The sequence below is a fragment of the Pelophylax lessonae genome (assembly GCF_965119305.1).
Source record: "Pelophylax lessonae genome assembly, chromosome: 1".
Classification (NCBI taxonomy): domain Eukaryota; kingdom Metazoa; phylum Chordata; class Amphibia; order Anura; family Ranidae; genus Pelophylax; species Pelophylax lessonae.
In genome coordinates this window covers 734,392,668-734,410,196 of record NC_138768.1, presented here as the reverse complement: position 1 = coordinate 734,410,196, position 17,529 = coordinate 734,392,668, and the positions used below count along the sequence as shown (strand labels likewise).

At 38.1% G+C, this 17,529-nt stretch overlaps 1 protein-coding gene across 3 annotated transcripts in view; it reads right to left on the bottom strand.

The window, feature by feature from the left end:
• Nucleotides 1-17,529, bottom strand: part of DLC1 (DLC1 Rho GTPase activating protein) — a 665,949-nt gene that overhangs the window by 19,898 nt on the left and 628,522 nt on the right. For all 3 annotated transcript variants that reach the window (XM_082244040.1, XM_082244041.1, XM_082244042.1), the window contains 3 exons: nt 10,495-10,576; nt 3,968-4,031; nt 635-2,034 (listed from right to left, as the gene is read on the bottom strand). In XM_082244040.1, coding sequence (XP_082100166.1) covers nt 635-2,034; nt 3,968-4,031; nt 10,495-10,576 — 1,546 coding nt within the window. The remainder of the gene's footprint in view (nt 1-634; nt 2,035-3,967; nt 4,032-10,494; nt 10,577-17,529) is intronic.

Genomic DNA, 17,529 nt, shown 5'->3' with positions numbered 1-17,529 from the left:
AGCCATATAAACCTCAGAACCATGTGGACAGAAATAGAATTGCTTTTGCAGGTAAAATAGCTTCTTTATAATGTATGTATATTTGTGTATTTAGCAGTTTACCAGGAAATCAGTTTAGGTAGCTTAAAGCGGTAGTATACTCCGCTATATGACTTTTACCTACAGGTAAGCCTATGAAAAGGCTTACCTGTAGGTACAATTAATATCTCCTAAACCTGCACGGTTTAGGAGATATTCAACCTGCATGCAGCCGCTGACGTCTGCGGCGCATGCACTCTGAAGGTCCGGTGGACCTTCAGAGCTCTTTGCCGGATCTTGCTGGAAAGAGAAACTCCCGCGCGCATGCACGGGAGTGACGTCATCGCGGCTCCGGCCGCCGCACCAGGAAGAGATGCCGAGGGAGCATGTCAGCTCCCTCAGCGTTGTCCAGTCGACCGTACCAGGGCTTCATTCTAAGGTAACTATTTCATAATGAACTAGTTTGCGATGCATACTAGCTCATTTTGCCTTTGTCCTGCAGGGTTTGTTTTTTTGTTTTTTAAGGAGTATACAACCGCTTTAATACAATATATAGAATGGTTTAGAGTATTAGCCAGCTACTGCTAATCAATGTGAAAATGAAAACATTACCCACCTGTTTGATCGGGTCAAGGATGCCACTCCAGAATCCCTCCTTCCTTGGATTACTGTTGTCTCATCACATTCATTCAGCGAGTTCCCAGTGCTATCCAGATCACTAAGCACACTGCAGTCATTATCAATATCTAAATGGATCTGCTTTGGAGAGGAAGGGCAAGGAGACACAGAGTCTAAAGCAGAATCTGAATCGCCCTCATCATAAAATTTCTCTGTCCACTGGTTGACTATCCTCTGCATTCCTTTCACATGATATAAAATGTCATCCAGCTCTGGGAAAATATCCTCATTTTCCAGATCAGCCATGTCACCGTTACTGGAGTACAAAAAAGTGCCTGGGACATTGTCATAGATACTCAAGCGGTTCCCTTCAGAACAACAAGAATTGCGCCTCCTGCTGCTGAAGGAACTTTTGCAACTGTTGACGCTGGTGACGCTGTTTTCCCTTGTGAAGTCATGTCCATGAAAACTGCCATTTCTCCAGCTCACAGAACTGCTGTCCGTAGGAGACAAATTTCCATTAGAAAGTGCTTTGGGAAAGGTTCCAGGTTTGTGGTCATCAGGAATAAAAAAAACATCCTCACCAAAACCCTGGTTCTTAAAGTTTTGCTCCAGAACATCACTGAAAGTTGATTGGTTAAATGGATCGAAACCTTCTAGGTACATTCCAACTCTCTTGTGGCATGCGCTTAAGCTTCGTGTTCTTGTAACTGGACTAGGGGTGCTGACTGCACTGCTGGTCTCAGACTGACTACTACTGCTGCTTGTCTGTGTGGAGTTTGATATACTCCTCTTACGGACTTTTGGGGCATTTATATGGTTCCCATTCAAAGAAGAAATTTCCACACAGTTGAGTTGTTTTAGCTTATCGTCATCAACGCCTTCTTGTAAGACAGGTTCGCTTATTGTTATACCAGTTTTAGCCTGAGATTTCTTTTTGCTGTGAGATGTTTTGATTTTAAGACTTTCCATTCTCTTTAGAAGGCTCTTTGTTCTAGACCTTGAGTTCTTTTCATTTGCTTTGATGTTGAAATTAAAACTGGAAAGTTCTTTCGGTGATGGAAGGCTACCAAATGAGTCATCATTGGCAAAAAGGTTTCCAGATGAACATACGCTGACAACCGAGTTTGTTCTTGTGTTGCCTGCCTCACTGGGAACATGTGCTCTTTGGCTATCACTGCTGGTACTGTGAATGGAAGAAACTTCTTGGTGTTCACTTAAATCTGTTAGAATGCTGTCTTGGCTTGCTGCATTTGCCAGCTGGTGCGATTCTCCAAGTAATGCTTTATGTCCCTGAAACGCATCAAGTTCTTCCAATCTTGACCACCTCTTGCTATCCCTCTGGAATGTCCATTTACCACTGATTGCACAAGGCTCATCTTCATCTGAATCTTCACTCTGTGTAGTGAGCAGGAAGAAATATAATGAAAACTGGCAAAAAAGAGTGATATCTATAGCAAACAGATGCTCTAGTGATTTAACCTTTTCTATGATGTAACTGCCATTTGTTTGACCTGTGGTCTTTTTTGCATTTTTAACCCAAAAATCTAAACCTGTTTAATTGGGTATTTTTTTGTGTTCACTAGGAGATACGTTTTTTTTATTGTTCAGTGTAATGTCCCACCTATGTGCACTTTTTTGTTCTATTTTTTAAGTGATCTGCAACTGTTTTACAGTCTAAAGTATGACATTATGACTATATATATATATATATATATATATATATATATATATATATATACACACACATATACACATATACATACACACATATACATACATACAAAAAGTATGATTACTAAATCCTAGTTGAAAAAAGGGATCTTTTGAGAATAGCTCGCTGAGATTAAGTACTGGTCTTTAGCAGATTTACCCCATACAACTAATATAATTGTCAGCCAGTGGATTAGAGTCTTCAAACTATGGCTCTCTAGTTGTTCAGGAACTACGATTCCCATCATGCCTAGTCATGTCTGTGAATGTCAGAGTTTTACAATGCCTCATGGGATGTGTAGTTGCACAACAGCTGGAGGGCCGTAGTTTGAGGATCCCTGGATTAATGGCTACATTAAAGTTATAGCAAAGCTTTATTTAACAAACATGTCATACTTACCTGCTCTGTGCAATAGTTTTGCACAGAGCAGCCCCATTTCTCATCTTTTGGGGTTCCCTGATGGCACTCCTGGCTCCTCCCCCTCACTGTGGCTTGCAGGAAATAAAATCACTTGATTCTCCCATCAACACAGTCAGTGTTGATGGGAGAATCCCTCCCATGTATCCATTGTGTCCTCCTGGCATGTGACCACTGGTTAAAATCGCATACTAAAAATCCAACATGCCAGTTGTACCCAAGTTGACTGATCGATCAACTTGGGTGTATACATCCTGTCCATACATGGTTCGATATCGGCTGGTCTCTGCTGAACCGGCCATGATTTGAACCATCTATGCCCGGCTTAAGGAACCATGGGATCTAGCCATCTGAAAATGATCTAAAGCCCAAACTGCCCCCACTAGGTGAAACTACTCTATTTGTCCTTGTAACTACTTTTACTGGGACAAGAAGTTAGGGAAAATCCACAATTCTGAGCTATTACCAGAACTAGAATGGAGGGGAACTTTTCCAAGGTAAAAGCTGGCTCCTGTGACAGCCATCTAAGAGGGGATTTCCTCTCACTTGCTGTTGCATGTGAAGGACTAAAAGTAAAGGAAAATCACGCCAATGGAACACAGATGAAAAAACTCACAGGTTTTAACCTTTCCCTACTCAAAGCAAAACGAAAAAAATGTTTTGGCTCCAGATATATGTAAATATTAGTTACTAGGACCACATATTTTATGAATGTTAGACAGGCCTCATGAATATTGGTTGAGGTAAGAGAATATGTTATTTATACAATCTATGCTCTACTATTATCTCGGTTTTAACCATCATCCTTTAACCTCACCAACAAAACTGGTTAATGGAAAGAACCAGGACATATTTTGAGACACATTTTAGTTGTACCTATCTTTTACAATTAACTGGCAGCCATTAATATGCCATTTAAAGCTTTCATCTTCCTGCTGTGCTTCCACTGGTATATTTCCACCATACCCCTCCTCCCAACCTGAATTACAAAAACATCTTATCTACAGAGGATTCATTAAGATTCTTGTAAAATTAGAAGGTGATTTCAAATGTGGCAAGTCAATTCATTTGCATTTCAATCTAAAATGGATTATCACTTGTAAAGAGAACCACCAATTAACTAGCTGACCGTAATACGGAGAGGTTACATTCTTCATTAAAATGGCTATCAATTGTTTTAAGTCTTTCTGTAAAACTTACCCTTTTTCTGTTCGGGCTGATTTCAAGTTTCATCACCGCACACTTATTAAGAGTGTTTAGCCGCCTGCAAAATAATTAGAAGAGAAGAATATAATTCTGGTAAAAGAAAAAGAATTCTGGTAAAATATATAAAATAGCTGAGTAATAAAAAATAAAACGGAATGAGCCATGCTATGAGGGTTTTTGGTAAGAATACAGAAAAGTAATATTTTATTAAAAAATATATATTTACATCACCTATTCAATCTCTCAGAGAAAAGCTAAAAACCCTACCAAACAAATAAACCAAAAAAAACTAAACAAAAAGAAATCCTCAAAAACATTTGGAAACAACACACACTTATTAGTAGGCAACTACATTTGTAGTGTTTTTTTCTACAGAATTTAAAATTGAATGTCTGTACACCTCAAATGCCTGCTTTTAAATGCACACTCAAACATTTAGCTAAACAAATTACGTACTTCAAAAAGGCTACTTATTTCTTATTAGCTAGCAGGCAACTTGCAATACAAATCCCCTTTAAGAATAGTCAAAAAGAAAACTGACCAATTGCCAAAATAAACAGCCATATGTTTAAGAAAATCTCTCTCTATTTCCAGATAAAATATGCTGGACTAGCAAAAATCTTAATATCATCCTTGTACGAGAAAGCAAACAGGCACTGGTTTAAATTCTTTACAATGAATACACACTACACAGCTTACAGTGCTCTTTATACTCATTAACTTCTCATATTTTGCTATTACGTTCAGAGCTATGCTCTTACAGGATTTGTAGATCTAACTGGCCAAGTAACTCCCAGTTGCATTCAACAGGGGATTCAATTGCAAAATTTACAAACTTGTTTTTTGCTAAAAATTTTTTACTGCTTTTTACTTCCAAGAAATCAACCATGATGTTTCTCTCTACTGAACCCCAGGAGAATATTAGTGGTCAGTGAGAAGGACTGTGTTGCTTTTATACTAGTCAAAAGTATAAAGGTCTTTGCAGTACAAAGGTTTATACGTTTATGCTTTTCAGTAGGTGAAATGTTACGAGGGTATCCAAAGTTTGACAAATCCATCAAGACCTGTTTCTTACTTGGCTAATGTATTCTGATTACTTATCATTTGTCCAACATCTATTATTTACGGTGACCACACATGGTTCAGTCTGATTGTATTAGAATTTAATTTCTATACTCCAATTGTGTTTAAAAGTAGAAAGAAACACTGTGTGTAAGCATTTACAATCTTCTTTTAGGTTTTTTTGTTTTGCAGAATCAAAAAGAAAACTAGACAAGTTGGAAAAATTAACAGTGATATTTGTTAACATGTATGGTATAAGATGATAGTTTAATTTTAATCGTATCTTTTACAAAATGAAAAAAAAAAAAAAAAGGAAAAAAAGTCTTAATGGAAATTTAATGAAATTGGCTGCAACTTGATCTGATCAAATCTAAATGTGCATCCACCATCAGAGAAAGATTTAGCTTTTCTTTACATGGCAATGGCAGCACCAGTATGTTTGGACACAACTACTAGGTGAAAAGATATCTGGCTTAAAAAAAACAAGTAACCATGAAAGCAAACAAACCACATTTTTTTGACAGTATTTCCTACTGGAAATTAAGATGGCTTCACAATACACAATCCATGCTTGCATCCACTAACAAGCATAAAATGCCCCGTACAAACATTCAGATAATCGGACAACTTATCGTTCGCATTTTGTTGCATGATACTAACATTGAATTCAACAATGCGTACAAACCATATGATTTTTGTCGTACGATTCGGGAAAAGCTTCCTGGTTGCTTAGCTACGTATCAGATGGTGCAAAACAAAAACAATGGCAGCCAGGCTTTTTCCATGCTATTTTAGTGTTTCTGATCATGCGCGGTCTTTGTCGATCGATTTATAGCGGACGCATAGTGTACTGATGAAACTATTGTTGTTCGCAGGGCTATCGTACGACAGAGGTTTTCCTGTTTGTCCCTTCGGATTTTGTTGGATGAACTGTCGTGATCAGCTGTCGAAAGCTGTGTACTAACGATCAGATTATCGTGCGATCAGGTCAAAAGCGAGTTTTATAGTACGATTATCGGAACGTGTGTACGGGGCAAAAGGCTACTAAAGGGTTGATGGAAAGATCCAACCACTATCTGAAGTTTTTTAAATTTTGGTTTTGGACTTTTTAATTAGCTTAGGAAAAACTGAGCCCTTGATACAGTTACAGCTAAACTTGAGGCAATACCTGAAAACAAATACAAAAAAAATATTTGTATTAGTGTACATCCAGTCATGAAATTTACACAGCCCAGGAGGATAACACCACTTTGGTAATGTTATAGGAGGAGCTGTAGAAGGAATACAGTGGTGTCCCTTCTCCAGCTCAACAACTTACTAACTGGACCGTAAAAAAGAGCAGCAAGCGGACTGTTGAGGGCTTCCCCCTGCTGTCATCTCCTACCAGCATGTTCATAGTTGACATATTTGAATGCAACACACCTGATTGGCTCCCTGTCACCCAGTTTGAATACTGCTGTATAAGGGTATTATGAAGATTCTTGGGATATGGTGATGTGGAGCTCAGAGCTGGGAGATGGCTGGTTTTAAAATGCATATACAGGGGCCAGATAATTTTGGACCCTTGACACAAGTTTTTTTTTTTACATCAATTCTGTATTAATATAAAAAACATACTTAATAAAATTTGTTGTACGTGTGTCCTTTAGATATGTTTAAATGGCACACTTTAGCATCTACCAACATGTTCATTTATCACAGGGAAACATTCTTTCATTTTGTACAGAGAAAATGTTGGCCCCAAGACTTCAGTCTCTAGGATACATAGGGTACTCACAAAAAGCACAGACTGCCCTTTCTTCCATATTTAAACATCCAAATGCTAAATCCTAAGCAAACAAGTTGTGTGGTTGATTCATGTTTTTTTCCCTGCCAAATATATACAAACTATTTCAAAAATGCACTTGGTATGCACAGGAGAAAAAAGGCCCTTTTAATGCTTTTTAAAAGTCTTTAAGTAATCGCTGAAATAGAACATAGATGAGTTGCCTGGTGCTACACTAAATTTATCCTCATTTCTTTTGTGTTCAACGAGTGGAAGATGGGATGACCAGCTAGTGCTGACCTATTACCATCTGATAACCTGGTCAGTGCTGTAAACGTTAATGAGTTCTTGCAATAAACTTTCTTTTGCTTTAGGGGAGAGCTGCACGTGACATACTTGTTAAGACTGCTTTTATTCTCTAATGGAAACGTTATAATTAGATAAGCTGATTTTCTTCCAACTTAAGCTAGTCAAACACTACACAACCCTTCTCATTTGAACTCAAAAGATCTAGCATTTATGGCACCCCATATTCACAACGTTGCCAAATGTAGAACTTTGTTCTTTTAAAGCATATCTTCTTAAATTTTACCATTAACAAATAATTAGAATGTATTTTTATTTTCTAATACTGTTATTGTGGTAACCCCCTAGATCAGGGGGTCTCCAAACTATGACCCTCCAATTGTCCAGGAACTACAATTCCCATCATGCCTAGTCATGTCTGTGAATGTCAGAATTTTACAAGGCTTCATGGGACGTGTAGTACCGCAACAGCTAGAGGGCCATAGTTTGAAGATCCCTGCCCTATATCTATATGCCATAACTTGAAATGAACCTATAAAAAATATATTATTTGCCATAATGTGTTGCCACTGACAAATTTTTAAAGGTGCAGGCTTCTGTATGGTCATACTGATGCTGACCAGTCCCTGGTAATTTGAACAAGCATGGAGTCACTGTCTAAAAAGTCTAGACTCCCTCCTTATATACTTGCTTTAGAGGTCAGTGGTAGTAACACCGTGATTAAGAGGACAGCCCCAAAGCCTGGACTTTAGCAATGGCCACACCAATATTTCAATTTTCAAAGGCTTACATAAAGCTGACATATGGATGCACAGCAGCTTCTGCATGCAAGTTCTTCTGATTTGCTGCCACAAAGGTTACCTGGCACAGGCATCTGCTGCCCAACAGCTCCTTCTACTTAAGGAGCCTTTAGCAGCTGAGCATGAATAAAGTAGATGCCACATCAGTAGTTTGCGGTGAGTATAGCTCCGGTGAGAGCATGAATAGTGCTCTAACCCAGACCAACCAACTTATCACAATTAATTGTTCTGATTACAACAGTAGACATACATTTGTTGCTTTAGGGTGCTGTGCTTTGTGCGTCACCGTTCATTTGACTAGGTTAAGAAAAATAAGCACTCATATTTCAACAATCCTTGCCAAGATTTTGAAAGGAAATATTTAGGGCACAGAAAAACTAAGACTGGCTCGTCATGTGAGGTAGTTCTTACCACTTGAAAATTAAGAACAATTCCACCCAAATTCATTACGATTCTTAAAAAGAGGAAAAGCTATGCAATCCATTAAAAAAAAAAAAAAAAAAAGCCACACATGGTATTTAACCTTCCCACAACTGTACAAGGTAACAGAAATGTAACACTGTATGATGTTGGAACAACTCAAATAATCCAGTCCCATCCAGCTGCACACAACTGGTTTCCACAACCTGCACGATAACTTTGATCTGCAGTAGAGAATCTTCAGTCTTGCTGATAAGGGCATCTAATCTCTGCAAGACTTTAATATTAATGTGTCTACACAACGAAACTGCACAGTCGGCTGAAAAAAGATACGGCCCAGTCTGTTTCCAGGAAGATAAACTTTTACTGCTGTAAGTGTAACTGAATAGTTCTGGAAATCCAAGTTAAAATCTGTCTGATACGCCTGGTGTCCGTTACAAGAAAAACCATGTCTGCCCAGATTACATTTCTGGTGTGTCACATTTTATGGTTACCAAAGAACAAAACAAGGGAAGCATGTTGTCTTTTTGTGACCTTGAGTATTGTCCGGGCAGCTCCGAAGAAATGTGAGTCTCTCCTAAACATCAGTTCATAACATTGTTTTAACGTAAAAAAGGAAAAGAAATTGAATGAGAATTCCCAAACCTTTGTAAAAAAAATGCAGAGATTTCAAGGAGATGATGGGGGATTTATACCAGTAAAAGTTTAAAACTTGCGTTTTCCAACTATGAATCTACCTCAGCCTCATCATAAAAAAGGGCAGACCTACTGCTTTTGGGGTTCCTTAAACACTGCCACCAGTGTCATTATAGGAGCGAGTAATGAGCACAGAAAACACCTGTGCAAAAGTTTATGATCAAGCCGTTAAAAGTGCTTATTTTACCAAACATGGAAGTTCACAATGCAAAGCATGTTGTTAGGTAAACTCCCTAGAATGTATGACAGAATGAAATTACAAAATACAGTGTATTAGGCAAGAAAAACCTAAGAACTGCACAGAATATTCCAGACCATTTACACAAGGCTAAAAAGACTGGTCTAATTGGTTGAGTGGAGCTGCCAGATTTCTCTGAGATGAGTGTAGGAAGTTTTCATCTTCCAACAGTTGAATTGAGTAAGATCTTTAAAAAGATTGTAAATGTGCCTGTGCCTTGAATTCCAAATCTGAACACTGGAACTCAATAGGAATAAAGTTCAAATTAGCTTTCAATATACAGGTATATTCTAAAATTATTTATGGAACTGTTGGTTGCATTTTAAATGTAGCTGGCAAGGGATTAGGTAAAGCCAAAAGCACCATCACAGGCAGTACTGTATTAAAAAACAAAGTCTGTTGAGGGCTTTGGCTAATGAACGTAATTTATGACAGAAGAACTAAAACCAAACACAAATACTTCTTTATGCCTTCGTGTGACAAGGGTCAGCGGTTTTCAATATGGGACACCTTAGGTCCTTGCTCAGGCATTCTTGGAGTTTGCACACAGATCATCTTAAGACACATGACCGGCTACGTCTTTATAGCCATTAGGCAATGAAACTATTCTACTTTGTAAATGTATTCCTGAAAAGCTACTGGACTTTTAACATTCTTTCCCTGTGGGGATTGTTGGTTTCTACAAATACACATGAAATTAGTCCTTTGCTATAATGCAGACAGCACGTTAATAACATCAGTTAAGGTTAGTACAATTGATTACCTGGACAAACAACAGCTGTAGTGATAAGATGGACAAATGCCTTCCATTTCCAATAAACTCCCTGGTAAGATGCTGGGTTATGCATGGTTAACAAATGACTGACCATAAAAGGCATCAATAAATGGAATTGTCAGCGTTAAATTTTAGTTTGTTTTTGCTTGATGAGTAAGTTACAAGGTATATACAGGAGTGGAATTTAGCTAACTATGGCCACCACTTAAAAATGTTATTTTCAGCCAACATTACTGGTTTATGTTGTAACAGTTTGCTACTTTTACTTGTAAGGACTATCCTGAATATGGTGTTATAATTTAGTTGTATTGGGTCAAGTATCAGTCCATCTACTAGGGCAATAAAAGTCAATAACCAGTGTCAATATAGGATTATAGAAATAACTTGGAAACTTGGTTTTATTCAAATTTATAGTTGTTTTTTTTCCCCCACAATCTCAGTGATTCCATTAGTACCAACCTGCATAAGGCTTCAATTGCATCTCTATCCAGGAAATCATGGTCCTTCTTCACAGCAGAGATGTCGATGGGAAACAGAAGATCTGGATGAGGGACAGATAAACAAAATAATATAGTAGATGGTTTTAAAAGATGGATCTTGTCCCTCAGATAATAAATGTAAATGATTATACTAAATATTGCAAATCCTAAATAAAAAAAAAAAAAAACACCTAGGTGTAAAATGGGTTTGTAAAAAAAGAAAAAAAAATAGATTTAGGTCTGCCTCACCCCCATTTTCCACACTGTTGGGTGTGACATCACTGTCTCTCCTGGAAAATTATGGGGGAAGAAAAATCTCACACAGACTCTTGATTGAGTCAGTTGGGCCCTGGATCTAGCTAAAATTGACAGGGCATTATCTTTGCCTAGAAAGAAGATCAGGGTAAGGCAAGTGTAAAGATGGCCAAGCATGGAACAAACCAAACAAGATTCGATCCATTTATGGACAGGCTGACTGTGCCCATCCATCGATTGACTTACGTACTACCAGTATGTTGGATCAATTAAATGCAATTACTGCCGTCGGCAATATCTGCTGGCAGTAATCATATTCTACTGGCCAGGAAGATTCCCCGTGCCCCCCCTGAATAACACAATGGTGTTGCTGAAGGTATTTCCTCATCAACACTGACTGTGTTGAGGAAATCGAGTGATATTCTTTCCTGATTGGGTGACATTTTGCAAAAGGACCATGTACCAAACAATTTCCATGGTTTCTCTTGCTTCATAAAATACAATCTTTAAAATTTTTTGCGTTGCTCCACTCTCGCAGCCTCTTTTAGCCACTTCCTGTCTACATGTATGCACTTTGATACTCCATTGTTCCACAACGGATTCCTGAAAGGGACAACTGTAGACCATGCCTGCACAATATTTCAACACAGCCATTTGCATTGTCCCCCAGGGGAGCATGTGACAGCTGACTCTCGGATCCGACAACCCAATATGTATTTTCTTCCTGCCAATTTGTAGCAATATTCGGTATGACTGGCCATTCCTTTAGGTGGAAAAAGGAAAGTAATGTGTTCTCCTATTATATACTGCTTGGTGAGTTCAGGTGATATAAATGACAGGCATATCTGCTCATCTGTTGTCCTCATGGAAACAGCTGTCCATCAACATATGTCAAATATTCCAACTTCTGAAGTACATATAGGATTTTTTACAAATTGCAAAAGGTATCAGCAGCTCTTTAAGATCCTTCAGTCACAGTGCATACTCTAAAATGATTATGGTTTATGACTATATGTTGGAGAAAAAAAAAAAAAAAAAAAACACATTTAGGGTCCATGCACACTGGGCTTAAAAAAATTGCTGCTACAGGAGTTGTCTGTAGAAGCAGCTCAGTGTTATCCTATAGGTCCATGCACATTAGGATGTTTAGAGAGGCAGAAAAAAACCCTTCTGTGTGCGAATTTGAGAGAAGCTTTAAAGCAGAAAAAATGCTTAACCCTCATAAATGCTCCTAACAAAGCTCCTAAGCACGGCGTTTAGGAGCGTTTGCATTAAGAGTCCATTGAAAAATGAGCAGAGGAGAAGGTTTTGAAAAAAAAAAAATGCTTGTAAAAGCAAATGCCCATAAACTTTTGGCCAATATGAGCTTTTATAAGCATTTTTTCTGCCGCTTTTACTGCCAGAGGTTCTGACATGTTTTCTGCTCCTAGTGTGCATGAACCCTTAAAGTGAAGATGTATTTCCTAAGTAATGGCAACTTTCAGTGAGGACTTTATAATGCTGAAAAGAGTTAAAGGAACCAGATGCTTCCTGGACACAACTATGAAAGAGAAAAGAAGTAGGAAAAAAACTCCAAGATAAATGATGGCTGGTGCCATCTCAAATACCACTGCTGAGGCATAACTTCACAAGGATGGCGCCTTTACATGCAGCCTTGATAAAACTCACATGGGACACGGTGGAAAGGTCATTGAAGCTGGGCAAAGCAAAGATAAAAGCCAAGAGAAAGAGAACAAGCCAGCTGAATTTAAAACATCTGCAAAGGATCAAAGCTTAATATGATGCTATATATCCTACTTGAAGATAAATATTTGCCCAGTGTGACCACATGTTCCTAGTATCTTGCATAACAAAACAATCAGCAATCAATTATTTACCACACAAGTGGGACTAGCTTGGAAAAGTTCTAGCATAGAGAGTAGACAACCTTTAGGGCTCCAGATGTACGTAAACTGAACTAGAGCTTTTGACTGTTAGCTGGTGCAGAATTCTGGAGGACGTACGTTCTATAGGTGAAGGGAATTGCATAGCACAAGGGGGACAGTGCAAGAGGAAATTAATGAAATGACCAGATTATTAAGAGCACATAAACACAAGGTATGGTCCGCAGGACATTTAAAGAGACAGATACTCTAATATATTAAAATTAAACAAATTTATTGCATATCATAATTTAAAAACAATGATAACAACATTGTGAATTCCTCAAATAGAAAAAGCATTAATAAATGATAAAATACAAATTCAAACTATATACAGCTTCATATGTGGATAATTATTTGTATTGTATAAGTCCTGTTGTACACAATATCATATAGAAGTGACAGTCTGTGATGCATGAATCTCAACGCGTTTCGTGAAATGTTAGATTCGCTTCATCAAGAGAAGCACAGATGTGTATAAATAATGCAGGAATATGGATCGTTGCAAATGACCCAACAAGGGTCTAAAATATTCCAATGGTCATTCCATCAAAAGAAGTTGTCGATAGAGGTAACGGAAAAAATCCCCCTCAAAAATATATATAGAAGTGCATGAATCTTCCCCCCATGTTGGAGATTTGTCTGTCATTTACAACGATCCCTATTGCTGCATTATTTATACACATCCATGCTTCTCCCGTTGAAGCGAAACTAACATTATGCGAAACGTGTTGATATTCATGCAGCATGGACTGTCGCTTCTATATGATATTGTGTACAGCAGGACTTCTACAATACAAATCATTATCCACATATGAAGTTGTATATAGTTTGAATTTGTATTTCATTATTTATTGATGTTGTTTTCTATTTGAGGAATTCACCATGTTGTTATCGTTTTTAAATTATGATGTGCAATAAATTTGTTTAATTTTAATATTTGGGTATCTGTCCAGTGGGCCATTCTTTGCATTTTTGTGTTCAAATTTGGGACTGAGACATCTACACATTCTACATATATTAGCGTTCTTCTCTTATAGATAGATTATTAAGGGGTTTGGATAATCTACTGGTCTGCTTTACTTTTCCGGTAACCAGCTGTAATAAACAACCTTATGTGCTTGATTAGATTATATAAAATAATGTTAAGCAAAACCTCAAAGGAAATGAACCTGTCAAGTACTAGAAGGCAACCACAGCTTAGAACGACTATTTTAATTGAAGATGTTATCAATTTCTCATTTTTATTATTTTCCTACAGATTTTGGTGCACCAAATAAAGGAGCTTCCTCCACTGCAACTATTTTATGAATTTTTTCCCCCGCTAAATTCAAGAAATAAAATCCTTTCTACAATAAAGATTATTTAGAAATCTGAAAACCAAAACCTCATTAAGCGTTTTAGATTAAAAAATAAAATATACTGTAGAAATGTAAAAAAAAAAAAAAAAAAAGCCCTAGGTCAATGCTTGTATTCCTTTAAAAGTTATAAAATAACTATTGAAACCAGCTAAAGTAACTATCTTATAACTATCTAATCTGCATTAAGCAAAAAAAAAAAAAAAAAAAATAGATATCTTTCACTAGTTTGCTTTCGCCCTCCCTAAGTACTTACCTGAGTCCTGTATCAATCCAGCACTGTGCCCATCTGAAGCAGGGCTGGTCTCTGTTCCTGATCTCAAGGAACAGATTGACAGTAGCGAGAGCCATTGGCTCCCGCTGCTGTCAATCAAATCCAGTGAAAAGGTGGGGGGGGGTGAGGGGTGTTGTGCATCTATAGACACACACAGCCCAGATCATTACTGAGCCCTCACTTGTGCCCCCATGGCCAGCAGCTTGCTACATAGGCACGAGGAAAAAAAAAAAGGAGTGGACAAAGCAAGCAGGGGACCCCAGAAGAGGAGGAACAGGGCCATGCTGTGCAATACCAGTGCACAGAGCAGGTAAGTATAATCTCTTATTTTAGGTAAAAAATTGAGCCTTTACAATAATTTTTAATTTATACTGAGCAAAATAAAGTAAGAAAATTAGGCTTGAGGTGGGGGTGCACCCACTATTATTTGATGACTGGGGGTTACCAACAAGTTTCAGGAAAGACAAAAGCAAAACATTGCTTTTTCCACGTGGTGAAGATTAAGCCCCTACTAGGCAAAGCATGTTAGCGTGGGTTCTCCCATAGGCAGGGGCCATTTTTTTCATTAGGAGGAGCTCATTATATGCCTAACGCAGTAGAGCATCATTGTGCGGACAAATGCTATTTTGTTATAGTTCTCGATGCGTCTTATGAACTGGGTTTAACTACAGAAAAAAAGTGCTCTCAAACACCTTATACTATGCAGAACAACAGCACGGCAAAAGTGCGTGTAGAATTAAAAAAAATATATATATATAAAAAAAATGGAGATATAGTTTAACCACTTAAGCCCCGGAAGATTTTACCCCCTTCCTGACCAGGGCCTATTTTGCGATTCGGCACTGCGTGATTTTAATGGACAATTGCACGGTCGTGCGACGCTGTACCTAAGCGAATTTGGCGTCCTTTTTTTCCCACAAACAGAGCTTTCTTTTGGTGGTATTTGATCACCTGTGCGATTTTTAGATCATGCGCTATAAACAAAAAAAAGAGCGTCAATTTTTCAAAAATAAAATTTTTCACATTTTTTTATATGAAATTCCCAAAAAAAAAAAATTAAAAAAAATCGCAAAAAGTGTATTTTGATTGGTTTGCGCAAAAGTTATTGCGTTTACTAACAAAGGGAAAGATTTTTGTCATTTTTGTTATTTTTTTTTTAACGTGTAATGGCGTCGATCTGCGATTTTTCTTGCGGGACTGCGACATTGCGGCGGACAGATCGGACCCTTGACTGACATTTTTGACACTTTTGGGGTTCCCAGTGACATTACTACAGTAATCAGTGCTATATATATGCACTGTTACTGTAAAAATGACACTGGCAGTGAAGGAGTTAACTGTATTGGAGAGTGAGGGGTTAAGTGTGTCCTAGGGGCGTGTTTCTAACTGTGATTAGCTGTGGCTTGATGTGTAAAAACAGTGATCAACGGTCCTACATAGTAGAACTGTTTGATCATCATTCTTACACAGGGAAGAATGACAGGCGGCTTTGTTTACATTAGCCGCCTGCCTTTCTCCCTCTGTCACGGACGATTGTGAGTGCCCGGCGGGGGGGGTCCATGGCCGAGAGGGAGCACTCCTCCGGCGGCGCACACTCGCTCCCAAAACCCTTACAGGCTAGCGACGTAGCCCTACGTCGCTCTGCCTCTGAGGGGCTGACTGCTGACGAAAATAGTCGTGCGGCAGTCGGCAAGTGGTTAAATTAAGTTTATCTGGTTTCCAAAACAATAAATGACCATATCCAGATTTTTATATGTGACCCACCTGGGCAACAACACAATAGGAAGAAGAAAAACAAGTGGAAGATCAGCTCATTGAATCTAAAGAGGATTTTGTTGGTTTCTGCTGCAGCCAGAAATGAAGGAAAAACTGGGAATGCTTAGACAAATTTGCCTAAAAGCCATCTTAAATATGAAAGAATGCTTAGAACTAACTAGCTTGTTTGCTACATGAATACCATGACGTTGTAAGCAGACTAATTCTATTCTTTTAAAAGGATAGCTCATTTGGTAAGTATTCCCATATGGATACACAACTCTATTTATATAATGTTACATTTTTGAAGAACTGTAAAAGTAATTTCAGTAATTGAGTTCCATCCGGGTTTACCGACCATCCCATATGTTTCCTTCTTTTTATGTGATGTTTGGGTATTCTATATTCACACTTCCTCTTATTGATGGTGAAAAGCTTTTGCTGCAGAATGAATTTTACGTGATATACTTGGCAGTAACCAAACTTTAAACAGCTGGTTAAAGCATTTGTCAAGCTCTGAAAAAGCATAATGGATAGAAATGGGTTTGTATGGACAGTGCGGAAAGGAGTAGCAGAAAAAAAGGGTCTCTATTAGAAGGAATATGGAATGCTGGCCTGTTACCTTGGGTATGGCTTCAACAGTGAACACTGCAACTATGATACTCTGCCAATACAACTTTAAATAAGAGTCATGCAGAATACATCATGGGGTCTTTTAGAGATCATGAAGACAGGCGTTGTTTGCCTGTGTCTGCCATGCACTTGAAGCACATGCCAAACACAAGTCTGCAGAAAACGCATTAATAGTGTAGTATGGATAAATTCCAAGGCCGGCCATACACAGTTAAATATTTTTCTTTAGGCTGAAATCAGAAAAAAAAAAAATCAAAACAGATTCCTCCATCCATGCTATGCTGCATGGACAAAACTTCTACTGCTACTACTGTATTTGAACAGCTGGCTCCAGCGGCTGTCTGAACACAATACCCAAACAAAAGCTGCAGCTGAATGGATGCAAATGCTGCTCGGCCAACTTTCCATCCAACACCTTAAAAAATCAGGAGGAAGGTTGGCAACAGGATTATCCATGTAGCACATTTTGACCGGATCCTCAGGAAATGTACAAAATGTGCATAGTGTATGGCCAGCTTTAGGCTGTGTTAGACCTGCTTTGCATTGCATTATACAGCAGGTCCAGTTAAGATCGGTTTGCATTATAGGCAAAAAAGGTCAAATGCAGCTGTTTGATGTGTTTTGCCTTCAATGCATACATTTGAGTAGAGCTGTATTTAAACACAAAAAGTAGCATTTCACAATGCCTTTTTACATGAACCCGAAGCAATATTCAAAAAACAGCATTATCCTATTGCAACCAACACACTGCACATCAGCACCCATTTCTTTTTTTCACAATTTTAGAACATCAATTCCTGCTTAAAGTGACTTAAGTG